Genomic DNA, 27,071 nt, shown 5'->3' on the forward strand with positions numbered 1-27,071 from the left:
AAAGTGTAGTGCCTAAGAACATGCTTTGTGAGTTAAACAGTCCTAGACTCCAATTTAATTGTGAGGATAAAGATATGTGTAAAATGATTAGCATTTAAATTATAGTTATTAAAAGTCACTCACTTCACCTTGGAGAAAATTCACATGTAATTGAATACATGGCAAAATAATTAACTCAAACAAAGGCTACCATAACATTCCGTAAGACAGTCTGTTCTTAACATATCTGAGTTTTACTGGAATGTTTGGCATATTGTTACAATATTCGATAGCAATCTAGTATGCCTAACATTTCAAATGCCATTCACACTTTTCAGTTCATCCAACTCAACATTTACAGAGTGGCTATAAAACCTGTATGCAAGGCCTGGTCTTCTAGAAACTTAACTTCTACGTGATGAAAAAAAGATTTATAAAATAATGGGAGGGGTGCCTGGGTGGCTCAGTTGGCTGAACACTGAATGTGCGACTTTGGCTCAGGTCATGATCCTGCATTTATGGGTTCAAGCCCTGCACTGGGCTCTGTGCTGACAGCTCAGTCTGGGGCCTGCTTTGGATTCTGTGTCTCCCTCTCTCTCTGCCCCTTCCCTGCTCACACTTTGTCTCTCTCTGTCTCTCAAAAAACAAAAACAAACCAAAACAAAAAGTTTTAAAAAAGCTTTTTTAAAGTTAATGGGAGTGTCACTGATAAACTTACCAAAGACGTGTAACCAGTATACTTGGTTTGTCCTATTCTACTCATATCCATGGTAAATACAAACAGAGAGATAAACAGGGTCACCGTAGGCACACACAGGAAGAAGCAGCCATACCCAGGTTGGGGCAATTTTGTCCCCCATGGACATTTAGTAAGGTCTTGTTTTTCCACAGCTGGAGGTAGCTGGGTGCTACTGCCATCTAGTGGATAGAAGCCAGTAACCTACAATGCACAGGGCAGCTCCCCAACAAAGATAATTACCTGGCCCAAAATGACTGTAGTGTTGTGGCTAAGAAATCTGGATCTATAAAAGGGAAGAAGAAACATTATAAAATAATGGGTGGGGGGAGGGGTGCTAACCTTCATCACTCCCCACATTCTTTCCTTGGATAATCTGCCTCTATGTATTCACATAGAAATCTTGATACACACTCAGACTTCACTTCTGATTTGTAGACTTCTATTTACCTGTCAAATTTTATGTTTGAGTTTCTATTAAGCATTTCAAAGTCAATATACACTAAACAATTCATTGTCTCCTTCTGTAAACTTGGTCTATCTTCTGTATTCTCTATCTCAGAGGTTGGTTTATCAACCACCCACTTGAAAATAGGAATTTCTTGAAAACAGGAATTATCCATGACTGCTCCCATTCTTTCAATAAGAAACTAAGTATTTTTCAAATAAATATCTGCTACTGTTTACTATAATTCTATTTCCTAGTTTAGGCCCTTACTATCTTTTTCCTAAATTCTAACAGCCTTCTCACTGGTTGATTTACTTGCCTTGATTTATCCATCACTAATCCAGCCTCTATACATCAATAAGAGTAATCTAATCACCTTCTCATTTAAAATCTTCAATAGCTTTTATCACACAGGAATAAGTATTCGTTCCATAAAATGATATATGAGGCTCCATATTCTAGATCCACCATTAGCCAGCCCTCGTAGAAAGTGGAGCCCACCAATTCTGCTTCCATCATTATTGAGGCCAGCAGATAGGTCCATAGGCTCTTGTGGCGGAGAGGGAGTCTCAAAACTCTTTCATAGCGCTGACAAGATCAAAGTTATTTTCAAAACAATACCGTTATGCTTATTTGCCTTTCTTATTACATAGACGTTTACACTAATGACATGTACGAAAGAAAGGGTGGATAAAAGTGCTGGTAGCTCAGCTCGAAGCAAGGTAGTGGTACCAAAGTAGTCACTGTGGTACTAATAGTCATTGTAGTCACTGTGCTCCTTACCACCAGGCACTCACAGGAAAAAAAGGTGGTAAAGGAGTTGAATTGTAATTTTATTAACTTTCGGCCTTTCAGAGTGTGTAGCGTTCTCTATGATGAAATGGGAAGCACACAAGAAGCACTTCTACAGCATACCAAAGTTTAACGGTTGTCTCAAAGCAAAGCACTGGTGAGTCTGACTTGTGAACGGAAGTAGCCACTTTCTTCATGAAATACCATTTTACTTGAAAGAATGAAAGACAAACCAGTTACAGACTTGAGTTTTTCGCAGACATTTTCATGAAAATTAACGTAAGTAAACCTGTTACATCAAGGGAAAAAATGACAATATTTGTCATCAATGATAAAGTCTAAACTTTCAAGCTAGTATAAAAATTTTGGAGAACTTGCATCTGCCCTTGTGATTTTCACAGCTTCCCAATACTCCTTTCTGAGAGACTGGAGGCAACTGTTGATCCTGTACTGTGAAATGTGCTAACATTTAGCAAATTGGCATAACTTAGTGAATCCATATTATCCTAAGGACCAGTGCATTGGTTTTGCAATTTGTTCGTAGGTACAAACAAACAAACAAAACAAAAAAACATTTGAGTACAAGACCAATGGACTAAATGTAACAGAGTATGAAAACTTCATTAATTTTGTTTCAGATTGCACCTTACCTTTAAGAAACTACCACTTGCTTAGTTTTGGTATAGTAGCAAAGACTAATATCCACAGTTATCTAAGACTACTGCTATCATAATACTCTTCCTTTTACCAACTACATATAGAGTGAGGCTAGATTTTCTTCATTTACTTCAAACAAAATAACACATGGCAGCAGATACAATATTCCAGCTGTCTTCTACTAAGGCATTAGAGAAATTTACAAAAATGTAAAACATACCACTCTTTTATGCTATTTTTCACAAAATTCCCTTTTATGTGTGCATGTGACAGGTATATTACTATTTTTAAGTGAATTAATCAATAAGGACTTCATTTTTATCAACTGAATTTCTAATATGATTTATAGTTTGTTGAAACAATAATAACTTTTTATATTATTATTTCTTTAAAAAAATTTTTTTTTAAATTTTAAAATTTCTTTTTGAGAGGCAGAGAGAGACAGCGTGAGCAGGGGAGGGTCAGAGAGAGAGGGAGACACAGAATCTGGACAGGCTCCAGGCTCTGAGCTGTCAGCACAGAGCCTGACGTGGGGCTCGAACCCATGAGCTGTAAGATCATGACCTGAGCTGGAGCCGGGCGCTCAACTGACTGTGCCACCCAGGCGCCCCTATATTATTATTTCTATAACAAGAGCTCCTAAGATACTGAATAATTTTTAAGGGTATAAAGGGGCTGAGAAAAAGTTACAGAATTTCTGAAGCAAGCGAGTGTGCAGTTCAGTCTATTTTCCACCTACTCAAACAATATATTGACATTCTTATTTCCCTTTCTCATCAGCAGCATGTATATCTTTCTATCCCAGTGCTTGGCAGCATTCCGACTATTTAATGAACACAACAATTCAATGACTACAATGAATACATTGATTCAATGAGTGAATCACTGAACAAAATCACTGAAAGAAACAATAAACCAGTATATGAAAATGTAAGAAAAGGATAGAAATCAACACTTCCTAATGTTCAAAGTCGTCTGTCACTTACTACATTTAAAGAAAATATACATGCTTCGTTGATCATGATCAGTACTATTAAACTACAACTACAGTTTCTTGGCACCTTAGACCATGTGTATTATTTAGCATTTGTGTCAAACACCTAGTCCAAGAGCATTGATTCTCTGAACATATTACACTCAACAACTAATCTCAGTTAAACCTGAATATCTAAATTGTATTAAAAAGCTGGTTTTCTAAAGAAAAAAGGAGACAAACGAAAAAGCAGACTCTTAGGAAATAAACGGACAGTTGCCAGGGAGAAGTGGGCAGGGGGGTAGTGAAATAGATGAAGGGATTTAAGAGCACAGTTATCATGATGAGCACCGAGTAATGGATAGAAATGCTGAATACATCTGAAACTAATAGGATATTGTACGTCAAGTATATTGAAAAATTTTTTTTAAAGTTGGTGTTCACACGCCTCCTTCAAATAAAATACCATTTTATTTATTTATTTATTTTTAAAATTTCTTTAGTTTGGTTGGGGCATGGGTAGAGAGAGGGGGAGAGAGAGAATCCCAAGCAGGCCCATCACTGCCAGCAGAGTCCAACATGGCGCTCAGAACCGTGAAATCATGACCTGAGCCAAAATCAAGAGTCGGAGATTCAAGTGACTGAGTCACGAGGCACCCCCAAAGAAAAACCATTTTAAACATTTAATATGATTAAAAAGAAATCTAAGTTCTGACTAGAAATATTTCCAGTAATAACTTCTACTAAGGATAAGATATAGGCAGCACATTTATGTTTTTCACTAAGAGCCACAGCAACCAAAGATACATGAAATGGCCAAAGAATGCCAAGACCTTGTATTAGTTATTAACTTCAATATCTACTACCTCCTAGCCTTGAGTCAACTGAAAACAAGTAAACAAAAATGTTTCCTTCAATTTCTTTGGGTCAACAGAGAAGCTATAGAAGCCAGAAAAAAAAGAGCTAGTTAACCTACCCCCAATTAAACAAAATAAACGATGAGACAACTTACAATTTTCATCCAAACTACACTTATCCAATGTAGTGATTATGAGAAACTGCTTTTTCACTTACTTTTGCCACACTTTCTCTCCCAGGTGTACACTTTTGTAGTGAACAGTGAGATGATCCCTACGACCAAAACACTTTCCACATTCTTCACACTGATGAGCCTTCTCACCTTAAAGACCCAAGTAGTTTGATTATAATACGCACTTCAGTCCCCCAGCCCTCCAGAAATAAATGAGCAAACAACAGGATAATATAATAGGAAACAGACCAGAAAAGTAAAGCCACTCTTTTATTCTGGGCTATTTGCTTTACATTCCTTCCTTAAGTACCTTTCTTCAGTGACTCTATGCGGATGTGAACCCTTTTCCCCACCTGCAGGAGTAATGAATAGCCTTTTTGCTCAAGACTTCCAATCTTACCTCTCTATGTAACAGAGCAAGGTAAATGAAATGACTTCAAAACTCAGGAACTTTTTAGGAATATGTAAGTCTGGATGTCAAACACTTCAAATGAAAATACACTGAATCAAGATAAGGCTGTTTTACTGTTTATAAAAAGGACTTCAGATCTTTGTACTTTAATATATATTTTTTTCATCTGTGGGGATTTCATACATTTGCAATGAGCCTTTCAAATATGAAGGAAAATTCTAGATGAGTCCCATTTCTCATCTCTAATATTCGGTTATAAAGGTGTGGGCTTTAAAAATCACTCTTAACTTAATCAAGTATGCAATTAAGGCATGTGATCTGTAGAATTAGGAATTTAGAATCTTCCTCCTAAAAATGAAAATGCATAATTTCAGTGAAAAAGTCATCAGACCATTAGCATCTCTAAAAAGTACTGATAACAACTGCAGCTTGCAACCTCCTTGGGATCATTTAAGAAAGTGATTATATGTGTTGCATACTTCATATTTAGATTGCTTATAATAATAATAATCACCTGTTCTATTGTGCTTATAGAGATGGCTCTTTCCCATTATTGTACTCATAGGGTTGGCTCTCTTAGCTCTTCCAGAACATCAGTCGGAGAGGAAAATATGAAAGAAAGCCCAGAATATAAAAATTATAAATATAGTATAAAGATCTGAAATTGATCAGGATTATTAAGGTACTCTTTTCCAAAGATGGGGTTTCAAAAATTCACTATTACATTAATGTTAACACCGAATTATAACTATTTCTCTTCAAACTTTTGTTTTGCTAACTTCTTTCAAATCCAATAAAAATGAAAAATGTTATCTTGGCATCTCTCTTTACAGAAATGTCAATACCAATTTTTGCACATTTCCACATAACAAGCAAAATGCAAATTTTGAGAATTTGATTAAGACAAACTTCAGAATATAGTCTATAGTCATAAAAGGCAACCAAATGTTTAAAATTACAGTGAACAAAAACATGTCATAAAATTATGTCCCTTTCAGATATTTTAAAAGAAAGTTTTCAGAACCAGCATTATTGATGGGGTGACCGGCATATATATTACTAAAATTATTAATTGATAGCCAACATAAATATGATGTAGTATGTCCTTTTCAGATGCTTTTTTAAAGGACTTGTAAGCATCATTACAAAATACACCTTACCTGAATGTATTTTTTTGTGCTTTGTAAGGTGGTCATGACGAATAAATGTTTTCCCACATTCATCACACTCATATCTTTTGTCATCATGATGTACTCGTAAGTGAAGTCTATAAAGAAAAAATTGAAGACCAGAAAAACTGATGCCACCGAAGGGAAAATCCAGATTAAGTAACAGAACCTGGGCGGTTTAGTCGGCCACGCTCATACAGTGTTTGCTCCACAGCTATGACTGTCAGTCCTCACCACTCTTTCACTACCTGACTTTGGCATTGTTACTCACCCCTTTCCAAAAAGCACTTCAACATGTGCACATGCACTATGTCTGGATGGCACACTTTCCTGACTTTTTAGATCCTGAATTTATTTCACTGAATGTTCTAAATATCTAGGGTTGTTTTCTGTCTGACTAGGGGAGTTCCAGAGATAGTAAAAGTAGGAATGAGTCAGAATGAATTAGACAAATAAGGTTAAGTGACTTAAACATATGATACAGTAAATAATTAATACAGCCAATTAATCATATCCTGGACACAGATACCACTTATAAACTGATGGATGAGAATGAAGTAAATTTTATATGTAATCAACTTGCTGACAGTTACATTTGCTACTTTTCTTCACACTAACCAAAGTGTGGTTCATTTTATAGTCACGCAAAGACAGATCATAAAGGTTTAAACTATTCAAACTCATTTAGCTTGAATTATTCTTATCCCCATGATCCTCCATCTATATAGATCCTAGTGAAATGAATAGCTTTCCCATTCAAGTTGCCAAAACAAGTGTTGATTCCATAAGTACCACCAGTAAAATTGACTGAACTACATCTAAAGGGGGCACATTCTGTTTAAAATTAAAAAACAGGTAAATAATAAATGAAAATGTAAAAATTAAAGCCTTACAATTAAAAATATTAGGAGCATTAATAAAAAATTTAAATGTACATATATCTCAAAGTAGGTAGTCACATATTATTTAGTCAAAAAATAGCTAACTTTTCAGAAACTGCAAATGCGGTCAGGGATTCAGCTATCTAAACAATTATACAGGTTACAACAAATACACAGAAGACTTCCCAAAACTAATAATCCTAGAGGTTTCAATTTTGCCGTATTTCACACCATTTCTTTGATAATCAAAAGCGACAAAATGCACTAAGGTTAGAATATTAGAACTTTAATGAATTTTAATTCAAAGAAAAGTAATGAAATAAACATTTAAATGACAGTGATTCAAACAGTAAAGCATTTAGGAACTTGGTGATGAAGAAATATTTAATATTTTGCACTACAGAATAAGACAATACTGTAGGGGGAAAAGCCTGTAAGTTTTTTGCATAATTTTGTTTACCAGGAGTACTAAGAAATGTTTTAATTAACAATCAATTAAGGCAATGATCAGAAAATAGAGAATTAAAACAGAGACATAATTTATCTGACTTAATAGAGGGAAAAAATGACTTGACTTACCTGTATGAACTTCCATGACGAAAACTTTGTCCACAAATACTACAAAGATGAGGTTTTTCTCCACTATGGATTCTCAAATGTTCTTTCAAAGTAGTTCTATATTTTAAAAATAAACATTTACCTTAAGTTTTTTAATGCCAATATTTATATTAAACATAGATCTCCAGAAAGCTTACTAGAAAGGTGTTCAAGCTCAAGATACTATGTAATTCTCCCTTTCTCCTACAGTATTTTGCTTTTTATTGAATTAGTCTCATAAGCACATAAACATGCGTGTTTTGTCTCTCTCCATTAAAAAAATTTTTAACTTTCCCTTCCTTTGCCACTGGTTTCCTCAAAGATTTAACTATACAGCTTAAGCAGCTTTCAAGAAGAATGATGAAAAATGCTCAGTTGTCACTAGTGAAGTAAGTAAAACGGATGTGACTTTTAGTGGAGAGAATTTAATAATGTATAAGGAATCCAGTTTATCAGTACTATTCCTTTCAAATATGTGCTCAGTGTCTATTAAAAGAATGTTTTAAGCCAAAAAAATCTTGACAGGTATTTGTGACTCCCAGATGCCAATGTGAAAAAGGGAAACCATATAAAGAATACAATGGTTGCCATTTCTAAAGTCTCCAGCCCTAGTGACCCTGGATGGGCTTACTAAAGTAAAATACAGAGGCCAGCCTTGAAAATTCCCTGAGCAGGCAAAACCAGTTTAGTCATAAAAACAAAGCCTAATGTAGCTTGTTTTGCAAGAATAACTTGACCTGGCTCATTTGTTTATGCTTCTGAAAAGCACAGGCAAAACTTAAGACTGCTTCCCACGGTTGAGATGGGGTAACCATTAACCAATTCTCTATCACTCAAGAACATTCTAATATCATAACCAACCACTGTGAAGGATAAATAGTCACTGCTTTTTCATTATATAAGCTGCATGTGACAATATACGCCCGAGTCTCATTCCATGATTTGTTTGCAAACTGTCTTTTTGTGTGTGTACAATAAGCTTTTACCAATTACTACTTCGGTGATTCACTGGGTTTACTAGTTATTTCTAAACTTTTGACAGGCTACTGTGTAACCACTGCTGCTCCAAGTACATAGCTAGCATTTCCTATAGTTGTAACACTCAGAGATTTCCTACATATATAGAGCTGAGTAAGGCTAGACAAAGTTATTCTGGGAGGTGAGAAAGTAAAAGGCAATGTGTCTGACCTTTGTAGGCTTTGACTGTCTCCACTACTTGGTTTTTATTTCAAGCCCACATCCAGTGAGTGTGAAGACTGAATCTGAAGTGAAGACAGATCTACGCCAGTAGATGGTGCTCTCCTACAAGGCCCAGCAACACCTGACTCCGGTGTTGGCAGGTGCTTTCAGCTTTGTGGAAAATGCCCCTAAAACTTTCCCTGCACCACTACCTATTAAGTTATTAAAAGTAAGAAGACGAAAGGTTGTTTTAGTTTGTGGTTTGTCTGCTTTTTGTTTTTACAGAAAGACCTTTAAGATAAAAAGAATTTATAATACATAAAGTAAACTATAATTTACCAGTCTATAAATGTAAATTTTCATATAAATATACCATACTGATTTTCCTATTTTATCATGACATCGATTTGTTATTTGTTATTTAAAAACATTTCCAATGTTTTTAAATTATGGAAATTTTATATGCTGAAAGATATAAAATTTATGCATAGTATTTAAAGAACAGTATTATAACATTTACATGCAAAGTAAGGCAAAGAATATTCCTATACCTTAGAATGCTTCCACATTACTCTTTGTTCTCTCAGAGATAACCATGCATGTCAATCATTCCCTCTCTTCTTTGTTTTACTACCTAGTAGTATATATCACTAAACAATATATTGTGTATTTTGAAAAACTGAGTGGTAAGCATAATCTAGTATTATTGTCACTATTAACTAAAGGGCCCATGAGATAATATGAACAGCGTCTCTGTATCAAAGTCTGGCCGCAGCTTGCCTAAGCATTAGCAAGAGCCCTTTCCAGCATGTCAGTGGGTAAAGTCATGAATAAATACGAGAAAACATAAGGTTCATCACAATCCCAGCATCTGACAATCTAGAGTGGATCAGGTACTGGAAGTCTGAGAGAAATACACACAAAGTGAATAGGCTATTGTATATATTTTGCTTTTAAACTTACTATGAATTATCACTAATTCTCATGGATAGGTCAGAAAACATTCGTTTGAAATTAAACAAATATCCTCAGTTAAATCAAGCAACAAGGCATAAACATAATCATAGAAACTTTGCTGGCATCTGGGTACTATATAGTGGCAGAGTATAGATAAGAATTCAAATCAGGGAGAAGAAATGGGAGCTGCTACTCAATGGATATGAAGTTTCAGTTATGCAAGATGAATAAATTTTAGAGGTCTGCTGTACAACACTGTGCCTACAGTTAACAATACTGTATCATGCACTTAAACATTTATTAAGAGGGTAAATCTCATGTTCTTACCACAGTAAATTAAAAGAAAACTACTTTGGGTCAGACCTACTCTAGCATTCTGACTCCTAGTTCTTTTTTACCTTTTTAATTTTTTTTAACGTTGATTTATTGTTTTTGAGAGAGAGATGAGCAAGAGTGGGTGAAAGGGGGGAGAGGGAGAGAGAGAGAGGGAGAGAGGGAGAGAGAGAGAGAGAGAGAGAGAGAGAGAGAGAGGGAGGGAGGGAGAGGGAGAGGGAGTCACAGAAAGAATCCAAAGCAGGCTCCAGGCTCTGAGCCATCAGCAGAGAGCCTGATGTGGGGCTCAAACACACAATCCGTGAGATCGTGACCCGAGTTGAAGTCAGACACCTAACCGACTACGCCAGCCAGGCGCCCCTCTGACTCCTAGTTCTTAAAAGAGGAAACACGCTAGCAGGGACCTCATCAATGACAAGCCCCAGAGTGTCATGGGTCACACCACTAGCAGTGTGGGCTGACTACCCCTTGCACACACATGCTGCAAATCTGACCACTTGGAAACTTCATTCACCATCCTCCTATAAAGTTCTTTCGCCTTTTTCCAGTATTAGAATTCCTACTTCCGGTAGCCCTCGTCTTCCTCTGCATCAGTTTACTTTCTCATTCTGGTGAAGCATCCCTTTTAGTTGCTTCATGAGAAAGAGTACATAAAAGACTTTTTCTAATCAAGAAAAATGTCTTTTTGATCTTTAGGCTTGATTGTTAGTGTAACTAAGAACAGAATTCTAGGCTGGAAATAATTTTCTCCCAGAATTTTGAAAGCATAACTGCATCATCTTATTTCTAGTGTTGCTGTCCAGAGAGATGTCCAAGTAATTCTAATTCATAATTCAGTGTATGTAACTTTTTTCCCTGAAAATTAGAAGCATATAGAAGCTTCTCATTTTTACCCAGTGTTCTGCAATATCACAGCGATATACCTTGGCGTAGGTGTATTTTCATCTAATGTACTAAGCATTTGATGAGTAATTTTAGTCTGGCAACTCATGTCCTTCAGTTCTGGGAAATTATCTTGAATTATTCAGTGATGGTTTTTTTTCCCTTGCTATTTTTGCTGTTCGTTCTTTCTTTCTGGACCTCTTGACTGGTTCTATAATGTTCTAATCCTTATTTTACATTTCTGTACCTTTTGGGAGGTTTCCCTCAATTTTGTTCTTCAATCCTTCCATTAGGGTGTTTACTTTGTCTCTGGTACCTTGAAATACTTTGAATGTGATTCATTATGTCAGTGACTTAAATAGCATCCTGTTCTTGTGTAATGGATTCTTTACCTTCACCTTTATCTTCAATGGGATATCCATAATAGTTGTTTAACTTCTTTTTTTTGGAAGTTTCTTCTTTCTGGATAATGTTTCCTTTGAGTTTTTTTCCCCCCTTCCTGATTGTGTTGGAATTTACCTTCCATGTTAAAGGTTTTTCTTCTCTGTTTGATAATCCTTCTATCTGCCCAGGACTAGGTGTGACAGACTAAACAGTGGGTGGGATGGTCAAAGAACGTAACGGGGCCCTGATGACCAGGTTTCACAGTAGGTGATCTAGGTGTACTATTTGTTAGGGAATATAATTGCTCTTTGGTTGCTCAGATTTTCAGGGAATTGTTTTCTAATCTACTGCCAGGGGAATAAAATCTAAAACCTAAGAGGTCACAGGGGATAAGGCCCCGGGCTTGCTACTTTCAGAATTCAGAAAGCATTCATCATATAAGAACATGGTATAGTGCAGTCCAGATATCTGCTGAGTTGGGAGAGGGGTTGGTGCCCAGCAACAATCACCTGTGTGGGTGTGAGAAGAAAATCCAAATAATCTAACTTCTAAAGAAGTTTTTACTCCAGTGCCCCTTCACTCTAGTTCCAGAGGCATCTGAGACTGCCTGCTCCTATTCCTTCTGTGGATTCTCGGATGAAAACCAGGTTCTCAACTTCTCCATCACCACCTTGGGATTTGTCTTTCCTAGATCTGCTAAGTCAGTTACCACTGACTTATCTACTTTCCAGCTTCCAAATCTCTGTTGTACTTGTCATCTTTCTGTTCTGTCTTTGTAGCTTACTATCTTTTAAATCAGTCAGACAATAACCTTTAATGTAGTTTATTACTAGAGTTTCAGAAAGAAATAAAATGGTACCTAGGTTAAATTCCCCATCTAAACCTACAAATCTTGATTTCATATCATCTTGTATGACATTTTATATAATTTCTTCTCATGTCCTTATATTTCATATTAAAGCATAATTCCGGTATCTCACATCTGGCATTACCTTAATCCTTCTAAACTATTTCTGCTAATTGTTTGTATATAACAGTACCAGCGTTTCTGGGTGTGTAGATAATTCCTCACCTTTCTCGTACTGATTTTCCACAGATGAAGCAAGTCCATTTTCTCTTTCCACCGTGGGTACATTCTATATGGCGTTTTAAATTTCCAGTGTCATTAAACTGGCGACCACATATATCACATGGAAAAGGACCTAAAAAGGAAAGAATAGTGTACATTTAAAGTCGATGGAACCGATACTAAGTTAAATTTAATAGGCATGTTGTGAATGTATACCTACCGCTGTAACCGCATATATTATAATACAATAAAGTTATTTACTTATGGTTTTCTCTTCTCTTCTGGACTCTTTATTCCTAGAAGGCAAGTTACAATCATCTTTGTATGTTTAGGGCTGAGTTTAGGGTATGGCATCTAATATAATAAATGTTGAATAATGTAATAAATGGCCAATTCCTAGTTTGAAATCAGACTCTAGTGTGATTTACTTTATTCTAATAAAGTAAAAAATGTTATATGCCAGATTTCTGGAGAAAAGAGGCACTGAGAAACTCTGGAAGAATAAACAAAGGACTTCAAAGAGCTCATAATCTGGAAATACATTGTTGTTCCTCAAAACCACACATTTCTAATGATGTTGCCTAGACTGAAAATACTGTGGATTCTACTGTGAACTCTAATGAGAAATTAATCATGGCAGAACAATGGAAAGAAAACGGCACTTGGACACTAGAATTCAGAAACATATCTATAAGCAAAATAGTTCAGTAGCCACAGTAGTTTTGGGGGAATTTCAACACGTTTTTGAGAGACAACCTCAAAATGTATTTAAGTATCTTCAACATATTCTTATTTTATCTTCCATGAGATCTGAGTCTTTTATATATTTATTAACTCATTCAACAAATATTTACTGATTCTTAATTCATATCTGGCACTGGGTTAAGTAAAAGATGAAAGATTTATGCAATCTGAAGAGAAACCAGAGTGCAACACTGGGTTAAGTAAAGTACTGCTATGGAAAATTCCTCCACCTCCTCTTACAACCCTCTTCATGGAAAAAGGCTCCAAGAAGGTGTGAAAAAGAGATTTAATATATGCACAGAGATAAAAAGATAAAGCAAATGAAGTGCCAAGATAAGTAGACTACAGCAAGTGTGAGTCAGAGAGTGAAATAACTTTATGTGCTACTGACGGCTCCAGCTGGGTGAAGAAAGAAAGCAGTGCTCTCTTTCATGCTCAGTTACTTACCAGAGTTTTTCGAACGAAATACCTACATTCTTTTCCCTGTATTAGATATCCAGTTTTGCATGCAGTGAAAGTTCCTTGAACTTCTATTTACAAAGCTATGCTGAGAAGTTACTAAAGCAAATTTTCATTCCAATTCTCTAAATAGGATAAAATTAGAAGATTTGACTTTAAAGTCTACTATAAGTTTTACACTTATACATGGAGATACATTAAAAATTCTTCTACTCCGGGGCATCTGGGAGGCTCACTTGGTTAAGCATCTGACTCTTGATTTTGGCTCAAGTCATGATCTAGCAAGTTCGCGAGACTGAGCCCCATGTCAGGGTCTGTGCTGGCAGGGCAGAGCCTGCTTGCGATTCTCTGTCTCCCTCTCTCTCTGTCCCTCTCCAGCATACGCTTTCTCTCAAAAATAAATAAACATTTAAAAAAATTCTTCTTCCCTAACTGTTCAGACTATATTTCTTAGATATTGCTCCCTCTGATTTCCAGAATATATAATCCTAAAGTAGGCAGTCTGAATATGACTTTGAATAACCTAAAACAGTAATGCTCAGGTGTGTGGCATCTGGAGCATCAGCATCACCTAGAACTTGTTAGAAGCAAATTCTTGGGCCATACCTCAGATCTGAACCACTTACCTAACATACAGTATTCAAGTCAACAAGAAACTAGAAATGGGATGCAGAACTGTGTGTGTGTGTGTGTGTGTGTGTGTACATATGAAACATATAAACTACATATTATATTTACATATGCAATATACATAATATAAAACATATGCATACATGATTCTAGTTCAACTGTCTTTTCAGGAAAACTTTCTTTAACAACTCTGTTATCAGTTCAAGAATCCGCTTGCATACTTTTACTGATAGGAAAATAACTATTTTGTAGGACAACTTACTTCAGTGTATAAGTTCCAATACTTTAAAAGATTTCTAAATTGAAACTAAACTTACACCTCAGGATTTCCATTCAATGTTCTTAGAATGCCTATTTATTTATTAAATACTTAACAAAAGCTAAAATAGAAAATTGGGATCAGAAAAAGGAAGTCGAAGCAAATATGTTCACTATAAAAATTATTATAGTTTGCTATGATGTTTCTATAACAGGGACAAAAAGGGATTACCTATGGTTTTCATCTAAAAAGGAAGAAGCACACCAATCCCCCAAGAGAAACTCTTTTTCCTACAACTAATGTATAAAGAAATTTCTCACTTGCAATCATGAACATGTCTCCAATTAGATTTCTGGTAATTATAAAACTTGCTTCACTTGATGGCTTCTTAGAAACGCCAAGATGAAATCCTATCATAGACAACTTACTAAAGGCAATTCTAAAAGGGATTAAGCTAAAAAAAATAATCTTTCGGCATACAATAGTCTTATACACTACAATTATAAAGATTTAAGTCTTCCTTATTGCACAATAGAGTCTTCAAAAATTTTTGAAGATAGGTGTTCTACCTTTCTCAGACAAAATATTTCAAGGTCCTTCAAAAGTTTTTCACATGATGTAATTTTAAGATCTTATGCCACTATAACTACCCACCACTTGAGAATGTACTTCTCAATATCCATCTTGAACGCAGTATCCAGAAATGAATTCAGCATTCCAGATGAATTTAAAATCAGTGAGTTAATTCCCTCCCTGATTCTGAATAGATTTTTATTAATATAGTTTAAAAACCTATAGTGGTTTTTGTCAATCATATGACATTATTGGCTCAGATTTTGCCTAAAAAGCTTCTGCTTTTAAGACCATCTGTAAATAAAGGAGTTTGCATTCTGTGTATCATTTTATAGTTCTATAATTCCCAGTGACCAAAGGTCAGATGTATTTGTATTTACTGTCAATGAATTTTAGCTTGTTTTAACCTTTTCCATAGCACAAAGTTGTTTTTTGGTTTTCTTTTTAACATCTTTATTTTCTGGTGTATTAACTATCCATGCCTATACTTTGGAAGATGGCCATACTCACCACTACACCACCAATACTGCAGAGCAAACGGCCTCGACTCTCAATGATGGGAATTCCCTATCAGCACTGACTGTCATAAAGGCACCTAACTGTTCTACCATCTGGCACACAGGTTTCCACCCTGGCCACAGCATTAGATAGACAGCTTGTCAAATACAATACCACATTCTACATATACTAAGTTAATTTTATTCCCTGAGAAAATGAGTTTTTTCTAACAAAAATACCTTATTCAAGCACTCATAGACCTACCCACCAATCAACTATGAATAAATGCAGTTTATGACGACAGACACATCTGCCACCCAAACAAAACAGGAACATATTTACTCATCTCTAGGCAGAGCGGCAAATCCAGTGTTCCTCCCAATTCATCTGACTTTCGTCTGCTAAGAGGTTCAACAGGGGCAGGCCCCTCTAGCGTGACGTGAAAATCAATAATTACTATGGCTGTTTTTAGAAAAAGTAATCTGCTTACCCAGATGGAACTTTTCTTGATGCTTTAACCGTGCAAATCGTGATTTGAAATGTTCTTCGCAATAGGTACACTTAAAAGGCTTATCTTGAGAATGCAGAATCATATGCTCCTCCAAGTGTGGTCTTCGAGTAAAAGATTTCTTACAAATCTGAAAAAATGTATGCAAAATGTAAGGGAACCTGAATTAAAAATTAAAATACAAAGCTCATGATGAGAAAAAAACTCATGAATTCAAGCAGTTAAAGGGAATATTTCTCCCAATAGAAAAGTTACCAAAAGTATAATCAAATTGTAATTATGCAGAAAAAATGCCTTGGAGGAATTAGAGTAAGGAATTATTGTAAACTCATACTAAAGTGTTGCTGCATTTCAACTCCTTACATTTCTAATAGGCTAATTTCCAGGATTACACAGTAAATACCTTAATTCTAGCCAAGATTTCTAAAATCCATTAAATTTATATTTTTAAATCACCTATACATCATGAATAGAAGGTTTTATTATTGTTGCCATATATTTAATTAGGAATAGGAGTAAGAAACTGCAGACAAATAATTTTAGAGTTTATCTCTTAAAGTAGTCAGAAGAAACAGATAAACCATGTTAGGGGGATGCTGATAATGGGGAGAACAGGCATTGGTGGAGGCAGGGGGTATGGAAAATCACTATACTTTCCTCTCAATCATACTGTAAAACTCAAAGTGCTCTGAAAAATAAAGCCTCAATTTTGTGTTGTTACAAAAAGGCGAGGGGAAAGGAGGCTGCTCCAACAACAACAACAACAACAACAACAACAACAACTACATGATAGCATGTACTATACCGGGCACATGCTAAATAATCCATGGTTTATTCTACTTAATTCTGACAATAATCCTACAAGGTACATATAATTATTATCACCAATTTACAGCCCAGTATGATGAAGCTCATTAAGGAGAAGAAACCAACTTATGTAGATCCAAACAATTATTAACTTCAATTCCTAGAAGCTGAAATCAGAGAAATGGTGAAAATTCTGCTGTATAAATATATTGAAGCCTGAAAATAAGTAAGACAAATGACAGTTTGTGACTCCTTTAAACAATATTTACCTAAATAATCAAATAATACTTTAGAAAGTGTGGTATAACAGATACCTAAAACTTCTTTGCTATGACTGGAAAAACAGAAACTAATTCCCATCCCCTTAAATCTGACCTGACTGTAGTGACTTGTGTGATCAAGAGAATGTGTTAAAAATGATCCTCAGTGACTTCTGAGGCTAGGCCTTAAAAACTCCTATCATTTTTACCTAGGCTTCTCAGAGCTCAGCTGCCCTGCTAGAAAGAAGACCAGGTAGCTTCATGAAAAGACCAAAGTGCAAAAGAATCAAGGTCCCTAGCCAACTATCCTTGCTAAGCTCCTTGCTGTGAGCCATCAAGTTCCAGCCATGTGAGTGGTGTCAAAACACACCAGACCACACCAGACCATCTATATCAGCTGAAAACAACTGAGTGACTTCAGATGACAGACACCATGTGGAACTGAATTACCCAGCAAAGCTGTGCTCCAAATTTAGATTACAGACCTACAAAATGGTGGAATATAATAAAACAGTTGTTAAAGGCCACTGAGTTTTTAGACAACTAGAAATGGAAGGAAAATTCTAAACACTTTATATTCCTGTTTATGTAATAATGTCAGTTTATATATACAACATAAGCATATGGTACGGTAGTTACACAAAAAATAAAACCTGGGGCTGCTGGGTGGCTTAGTTGGTTGGTTTCCGCTCAGGTCATGATCTCACGGTTCATGAGTTCGAACCCTGCATCACGCTCCATGCTGACAGTGTGGAGCCTGCTTGGGGTTCTCTCTCCCCTTCCCCCACCCCTTCCTCATGCTCTCTCTTTACCCCTCTCTCAAAATAAGAATAAAAAATTTTTTTAAATAAATAAGAAATAAAAACTAAGATTTCCACCAGGTCCCCCATCTAAAAACTAACCCTTATGGGGTTTAATTTACAAATATTAAGATAGTTTTGTATAAAAGTAAGATTCTAAAAGTGACATAAACTAAGTTTATATTACCTTAAAATCTAATTACTTTCCCCAAAGGTAATATTACATTTATCTTGATTTTCTACTACAAATTAAAATGTCTTACATCACATTTCCAACTTTCACTCTTGGTCTTCTTAATGGAGATGAATTCTTGCGCATTTTCAGGATGAAATCTACAAGGAAAAAAAAAGACTGTTAGGAAAAGATTGTATTAGTTAGGTCAATATTCCATATGATCTGCCAACAGTGATTGTAATCAGGCACTGATTCCTTTCATTAAGAGACAAACACATGTAAATACCTTAAGAATACAGGTATCGTTAACATTTAATAAATGGATACATATGCCTAAATTTATGCAGAAATAGTCTAAGAACAGTGTAATTAATCTATGTTTTAAATACATTCAAAAACCTCGCTATTCACAGATAATCTCCAAGGTAATTCACTTCATTTTAGTCCAAATCCTAATACATTTCCTTTCTTCAATCAAATGTGCAACACTCTACTAAGCATGCTTTCTCTCACAAATTTTCATGCACTCAAGACAAAGTTGAGCACGAGGAATAGGTTTCCTACAGGTCTAAAAAGATAGATTTTGAAAACACACTTGTGAAAACCCAAAGTAAAAAACAGGATGACCAAAATGCTGTCTTAAACTTCTGTAGTTATAGTTCTTGTTTCAACATCAAAAAACTTCATCTTAATATCATTCATTAAAAACATAAACTAACATTTGCTGCTCTTAATACATCTGCAAATATATTTGCAATCAAAAATGTTTGCAAAATACTAAGCAAATAAGGAATCGGAGACAAGCACTCCATAAATGTTTTCAGCTTACTCCATATTTAAATTAGAAGGCACAATAAAGTATATTAAGGAAGCAAGATAATACTTGCCTCTTAACATGCTTGGCTAAAGTCTTCTTGCTTGCATGAAGTTTATTACAATAAGGGCACTTGTGCTCCTTCTTATGAAATTCTGTTTCATTACTGTGCTTCTTTCTGTGAACAGTTAGATTAGACTTTGTCGAATAGCGCTGGTGACAAATATCACACTCAAAGGGCTTCTCACCTGTGTGAACACGTGTGTGGCTCTCATATTTCCCTATAAAAAGAGAGAAACTAAAATTAAATTCATTATATTTGGCACAAAGTGATTGAAATTTGACAGTGCAATAGAACCTCTTAATTAATAACATATTTAATACACATACCTACATACAAGACTAGAAAAAAGTTTATATCTAAATATGGTACATATCTCTGATAAGCCTCAAGACTTATTACTTTGGTCTCATTGTTTTTCTTAAAAACTTGGGTCACTAAAAAAAATTATTCATGCTTAGACATTTTAAAAAAAAATTTTTAATGTTTATTTTTGAGAGAGAGACACTGAGTGAGCAGTGGGAGGGATAGAGAGAGTGAGGGAGACAGAATCTGAAACAGGCTCCAGGCTCTGAGCTGTCAGCACAGAGCCCGACTTGGGGCTCAAACCCACGAATCAAGAGATTACGACCTGAGCCGAAGTCGGACACTTAACCGACTGAGCCACCTAGGCGCCTCTCATGTTCGTGCATTTTAGGAGACTGACGCGCTGCCTATTGCACTAAGGAGGCACCTGCATGTTCATACATTTTAAAAACCAAGACTTTGGGTAAATTTGCTTAACATTCTGTTGGCAAACTGAACTTAAAACTTTAAAATACACAGATGTATCATAAATGTTTATTTTGAGAGAGAGGGAAAGTGAACATGAGCAGGGGAGGGGCAGAGAGAGGGAGAGAGAGAGAATCCCAAGCAGGCCCCACACTGCCAGTGCGGAGCCCAGTGCAGAGCCCAGCGCAGGTCTTAATCTCATGAACCATGAGATGGTGAACTGAGCCAAAGACAAAAGTTGGATGCTTAACCAACTGAGCCACCCAGGTGTCCCTAAAATATATATATTTTTTAATTTAAAATTGACCTTCAGCAAAAGATCTACTCATCACTTAAGATTTAGTATTTTTATATTTTACTTTTACTATGTATATCCATGAATTAAAAGAAATTTTTCAAATTTGATAGTCCTTTTAAAAATATCTTAAAAAGGAAAAATAATATGCTTAGGTTCCTTATAATATATGACAGATTTATCTCTCTTCCCATAGAAGGTAACCTGGAAAGGGTACGACAAATCTAGAAATCTCAACAAAACCTATACTTCACTACAACTTAGTCTCTCCAACTCGTAAGATATTAGAAAACAAATCACCTGTACTTGATGCATGCATAATGCTAATGTGCTGAAGCCAACATATATGGGCAATATCAAAGAAAGCAGGAAAAGGAAAAATAAACTGGTATCACTGCACAGATACTGGGAATCATACTAATGTGAAATCTGTATTATCTGAATACATACCTGAATTCTGTACAATGTTATAAGTTTCCCCAACAACAACAACAACAACAAAAAAAAAATCAAGAAATTTTTAAAATAGACATTCCAGGAGAAAAAGCTATAATAAAAAATGAAATAAAAAGATGTTTTGGCTTAATTTTTATTTATATTCCTACTTAGACTAAAATTTTTTCACATCATTAGTTAGAACAGAAATGTCTAAAGTCCAGAGACGGAACAGCATCACAGGTAAGGGCACAGATCCTGGATCCATGCACCCGAATACGCATTCTGGCTCTTTTAATAGCAGACTATACGACCCTGGACAAATAACCTCTCTATGCCTCAAATCTTTCTCAGCTGAAAAGATAAAATGAAAGTATTTACCTCATAGGACTGACATAGGGATAAATGAAAGTGCACATTAAAGCACTTCTAGCAGTGTCTGATACAAGTTATCATTTAATGTTGGCTATTATTATTCTGTAATCAAAGTTGTGAACGTGCACATCTAGTAGCTTAAAATAGAAATCTCAAGGATTCTAGGGGTATCTGGGTAGCTCAGTTAGTTAAGTGTCCGACTTCAGCTTGGGTCATGATCTCACGGCTCATGGGTTTGAGCCCCACATCAGGCTCTGTGCTGATAGCTCAGAGCCTGGACCTGCTTTGAATTCTGTGTCTCCTTCTCTCTCTCTGCCCCTCCCTTGCTCATGCTCACTCTCTCTCTCTCACTCTCAAAAATAAATAAACCGGGGCGCCTGGGTGGCTCAGTCAGTTAAGCTTCTGGCTTCGGCTCAGGTCAGATCTCACGTTCATGGGTTCGAGCCCCATGTCAGGCTCTGTGCTAACAGCTAGCTCAGAGCCTGGAGCCTGCTTCCAGTTCTGTGTCTCCTTCTCTCTCTGCCCCTCCCCCTCTCATGCTCTGTCTCTCTCTGTATTAAAAATAAATAAAACATTAAAATAAATACATAAATAAACCAACAAAAAAGGAAATTTCAAGGATTCTCTTAAGCAAAAAGCAATAAAAATAAGAAAAAATACTATCAGTAAGAGGAGAGGTTTTCAGTTAAAAGCTAGCTTTGCTTTGTCCTGCAAAATAAATGTACAAATTTTTCTCCAGACCAAAGTTAATATAAAAGTACAGCATTTCAGTCATACACTTAAAAAATATTCTATGTATATCATGGAAATTAGGGAAAAAAACCCAAAATATTGTAGGCAACTGGGGAAAAAAGATAATCATAATTATTTTTTACCTTTATTTATTTTTGAGAGAGAGTGGAGGAGGGGCAGAGAGAGTTGGACAGAGGATCTGAACTGGGCTCTGTACTGACAGCAGAGAGCCAGATGCAGGGCTCAGACTCATGAAACACAAGATCATGACCTGAGCTGAAGGCAGATTTAAGAGACTGAGCCACCTACGCACCCCAATCATCATCACTTTTCTACTTAATAAAATAAATGAGTTCACCAATCTGTTACATATATTTATGAATGATTAAGTTTAATAAACACTCAGTATATTACCTAAAAATTAATTGTATTGCACTTACATAAAAATACCCAGGAAAGGGAACTGAAGTATTTTCTTCAAGGTTAAAGGGGAAGTCTGACAATTATGGGCTAAGAATAACCAAAGTATGATGAAAAATCCAATAGATATTTATGTATAGACCATACAGACAATGGTCAGTGCATTTTTTACATATTATATAGTCAGAAAACTTAGTGTTTGGTCACTGGCTAAATTAGCTGTGTGATCTTAATTAGGCTAATCATTAAACCTCTCTGTACTTGCTTTTATTAATACTGCATGGGACTGTGAGAAGTACACGAGTTAATATATATACAATGCTTAAAACATTCCTGCACATAGTAAGCACTAATAAAAATTAGTCATTTATTACTATTATTATAGGGATTATTAGTTACAGTGAATTATTACCTACAGTGAATGTAGGTATACTTCAAATATAAATATGGATAGAGCTAACTTATGAATATACATTGTAACAGATCAAACTGGGTTTCAGCTCTCTGAAAACACTGGAAGAACTTGACTTTTTCCCCTTGCCATAGTTAAAATGGCCTAGTACCTCTGTTCTCTCTCCGCCACTTGCTAGGACAGACTCTCCATTTACACGTGCATATACACACTCCACCACCAATACTTCTGCTGTGTTCAAGGGATGAGACTTAATACTGGAATTTATTGGGGGAAATGTTCTTGTGTGTTACAAGGTGAAATATGAAATGACTTTTTATAAATGTCACAGATAAGTAGGTTTTATAGAACAAGAGTTGAGCTGTTATGGTTTAAGTCAGTGTTTTACAAACTAAAGTTCATTAGCGTTTATAAATTACTTGAGTTGTGACTAGCACTAGGGGGAAAAAGGAATAGAATAAACCAGAAAATATCAAAATGTACTCACATAAGTCTTATGCAATTTTTTTGCTCCAATTTATGCATAAGCACATGTACAAATATGCATACTGTATAATAATATATGTATCCCTGACTTTGAACTATCTCAAACACTATTATTTTTTGCAAGGTATAATCAGACCATTAGTGCTATATCTTTGGGAAAATGCTTTCTGAGTTGATCTTATTCCTTTTCTATTATTATAATATGGCATGCAGATTAGATTCTTAACCTTTATTACACATCAATTAGATAAAGTAAAGAATCCAAATATTATCAATATGTACTAAAATCCCACAATTTTAAGTTTGAAAAGATTGAGGTGATTGCATGAAATTAAAAAGTTTTCCTTGACTGTGAAAGTTCTCACATTTCATTTTTATTAAACTTGCCTTTTAAAATTATATAAATGACACATACTTCTAGAAAAAATGTAAACAACTCAAGAGTATAGTGTGATTTTTAAACGATTAACTTATGTTTTTAGAACAGGTCTATTCTTAACTGTGCGTTAACTGTGCATGTTTAGTTAAAAGACAACTTACCAACCCTCTCATGCTTAAATCTCATTTTTATACCCAAGTAAACAAGAGCAGCAACTTAATAAAGTCTTAAGATACAAAAAATTTTTTTCACCAAATTTTGTATTTCCTATCAAAATGTCTTTGCTGGAAGGATGTTAATCATTAGTAGCATTTTCCCTTTATTAAAGAAATTCTTTCTTGCCTGCAAATACAAATTAAGTTACATGTAGTTGAATATTAAAGAATACTAAAACCATCAAAATGACAGTTAAATTAAAAATCATCGGGCGCCTGGGTGGCTCAGGCGGTTCAGTGTCCAACTTTGGCCCGGTGGGTTGTGATCTCACAAGTTCAAGCCCCATGGGCAGGCTCTGAGTGTGTGTCTTGACACACACAGCCTGGAGCCTGTTCTGATTCTGTCTCCCTCTCTCTGCCCCTCCTCTGCTCCTGCTCTATCTCTGCCTCTCAAAAATAAAAAATGTTTAAAATTTTTTAAAAAAATCAAAAGCACCTTTAACTATTAAACTTCCATTTTCCTACAGACCAGTAGAATTAAGATTTAACCAAGGAAAAAACAACTTAAGCCAAGAGCCAATATTAAAAAAAATTCATTTGAATAAATTCATCAGACTCCATAGAGACCAATGAAAATATACAAATTTGAATGATTCATTATGACACTAAGAATCTCTAAAATGAAAAAAACTTTTTTGTTAAGTTATTAATTCAATTTTATGCATATTGGCATTGCAAGGCCAGTTATCTCTATGGATTTGAATTTCTGAACAATAGAAAAAGATACAAGTTCTGAGGAAACACTGAACCCATGAGAGTCAGGTAGATCTCCAGGGGCCAGTGGGGAAATTTTTAATCTCTAAAAAAATTCCATATTTAAGAGATTTGGTAGCAGTGCGGGAGGTACTCAGCATAAATATAGTCATTATCTACATCTGTTTCTTCTTTCTTAATAGGGTGGGGAAAATTCAACAATAAATCAAAGTCTGCATTTCAAATAAATTTTCAACAAAACACAGTATTCCTTCAGAGAATAATATATGTCAACCATTCCTGATTACCAAAAGAAAACACATAACATTAACAAATTTCATCCATAGAATTTTTTCTGAAAGAAATTTCTAAAGAAATTTTCACATGAAAAACCTGACCTTGTGCTTAAGAATTTATTATTCTCCCATATAGGTCATGCAAAATTACCATTGTCAGGTTTTGTGAGCAGTTTTTACAAAGAGAAACATCGCCAAATTAGCTCATTATATATCTGATATTGCTAAATCTTCTATTGTTCTTTGAATTTATTCATATGGCATCCTCTAAAGAATACATAACTAGGATACTTAACCTTAAAGTATTGTGTCACTGTTATAACTCTTCTCTATTAAGAACAAATTGGAATCTCTGTCAGGATGGTCTAGAGAGTCACATTTTTTAAAAAGCTGTAGAACATTTTCTACCTCTAGGAGATTGTAAATTAAATCCCAGGAAAGATTTTAGTTCCCAGTAGGAACAATAAAAAAGATAAATTATCCAAATTTTCTCTCTTGTTCCATCTGTCATCTTTTCCCTATTTTTGCCTTTTCACCCACTAGGTTTTTCACCCATTTTAACCTTAAGGGGGAAAGGTCAAAGGACTCTTATTTGCATGAGAATACACTGAGGAAGACAGCTGGTAGCCTAAGGGAAAATATAACCAGATCAGGAGTCCCACTCCAAGCAACTATTAAATGTATCAGGAAGGATAAAAGATCCAAAGTACTGGAATAAAATTAGTGGACTACTTATTGTGGAGCTAATGGTTCCAGCAGGTCCCACAGCTTATTCATGATCATAACCCACTCCAAGGCAGCAAAGTCAGAACCCTATAGAGAAGCCCAACTGGCTTCTTCCAAGTCCAAAGCTAAGTCAGACACTCACCTTTCAATTTACTTCAATTAAATAGCTTACTGAAAACTTGTTATTTGAAATGACCCTGGGTATCAAGAAAGGATAGTAACCAAAAGCAACAAAAATTTCAGGCTTAAAATCTAATGAGAAATAATAACAACCAAAAACCTAGGTAGACATTTTAAAATCATGATAGGAATGTGGATGATACAAGGCTTAAACGGTTCTTGAACTGTTTTTGTTTTTTTTTTAAGAATAAACAGGATTTCTGGTGGACATGAGAAAAGAGGACATTTAAGAAATACAGGTCTTCTCCTAATACACAATTAAATCCTATCCATCACCCAGTCCCCGTAGTCTAATTTCAGTACAACTCTCTGATCTACCCTCATCCCACAGCTCATTCTCATTGCTACTCATCCTCCTAGTCCAAGCCTACAATACCCTTCTGGTCTTTTCAAATTTCATTCCCTGTACTGAAGCCAGCATGACCTTCCTAAAACTACTACAGACTATCATTTCCTTTGTCAAAGTTTTTTCAAGTTTCTGTCACTCACTGGATAAACCCTAAACTCTTCTGTTATAGCATTAAAACCATGCAAAATTTGACCTCTGCTTATGTGCCAATCTTCATCTCTTGTCATTTACAATATGCCTCCTTGCCCACCTTGAAATCACCCACCCTTCAGCAATTTCCAGAACACAACATACCTCAATGTCTTCATGTATGTTGGTCTTCTGCCCTATAACTTCTTCCCTATTTTCTAGTTCTTAGCTCAAATGGTACCTGCTCTATGAAATCTCTCCTGTTTCCTTTAGTCTTCTATAATTCTCCTGATGAGACTATCTTTACTAGAGTATGACTGTGTTTTTGCATGTATTCATTAACATTCTTGAGAACACCGAATACATCATTTCATAGCTGTTTAGCAGTAGTAGGCATATTAGAGATACTCAGTAACAATATTAGATTAATGAGCTATAAGTGCAGCTAGTATTCCTTGAACATCTAAATTTCACACAGTATTCCGAATGATTCAAGACTATTCCATTTCATCCTCATAATAATCTCCATGAGAAGGTACTATTTGCATATTAGCATCATCCCACTCTACCTATGAGGAAACAAAAATACAGACAGATTAAGTAACTTGCCCAAGACCTGGATTCAAAAGTGAAGGCAGTTTGACATCACTATAGCTCATGCTTTTTTAACTAGTATAACAGAATCTTAATCCCAATCTCTCTCCCTCCCTTAGTCTTGGGGAAAGGCAAGCAGCCCAGTGACGGATAAGCAAGAGAGAGGCATGGATAAAAGAAGGGTATAATGTCCAATACATTCAGAAAGGTAGGCTACATGTCTACAATGTGACCTACTGATTCTCACAATGATCTGGGCTTCCCTTGGTGAAAAAAAGCTGCAAAGCAGCCACTTATTAGTGTATCAGCAACTTAATCTGGAGCAGCGTTTTCCCCAAATTGTGTGCAAAGAACTGTAATTTTTTTGTTTTGTTTTTAAACTATCCATAGAACTCCCTTATGACCCAGCAATAGCATTGCTGGGGATTTACCCAAGAGAGACAGAAATGCTGAGGCATAGGAGCACATGTACCCCAATGTTCATAGCAGCAATGTCAACAATAGCCAAAACATGGAAG

The 27,071-nt window shown here is 35.5% G+C and overlaps 1 protein-coding gene across 1 annotated transcript in view; it reads right to left on the minus strand.

The window, feature by feature from the left end:
* Window positions 1-27,071, minus strand: part of ZBTB41 (zinc finger and BTB domain containing 41) — a 49,710-nt gene that overhangs the window by 18,927 nt on the left and 3,712 nt on the right. The window contains exons 3-9 of the mRNA XM_029935400.1: window positions 19,079-19,286; window positions 18,280-18,349; window positions 16,132-16,279; window positions 12,482-12,611; window positions 7,657-7,752; window positions 6,188-6,294; window positions 4,660-4,765 (exon numbers count right to left, since the gene is read on the minus strand). Coding sequence (XP_029791260.1) covers window positions 4,660-4,765; window positions 6,188-6,294; window positions 7,657-7,752; window positions 12,482-12,611; window positions 16,132-16,279; window positions 18,280-18,349; window positions 19,079-19,286 — 865 coding nt within the window. The remainder of the gene's footprint in view (window positions 1-4,659; window positions 4,766-6,187; window positions 6,295-7,656; window positions 7,753-12,481; window positions 12,612-16,131; window positions 16,280-18,279; window positions 18,350-19,078; window positions 19,287-27,071) is intronic.

This window comes from Suricata suricatta, chromosome 3 (genome assembly GCF_006229205.1).
Source record: "Suricata suricatta isolate VVHF042 chromosome 3, meerkat_22Aug2017_6uvM2_HiC, whole genome shotgun sequence".
Classification (NCBI taxonomy): Eukaryota; Metazoa; Chordata; class Mammalia; order Carnivora; family Herpestidae; genus Suricata; species Suricata suricatta.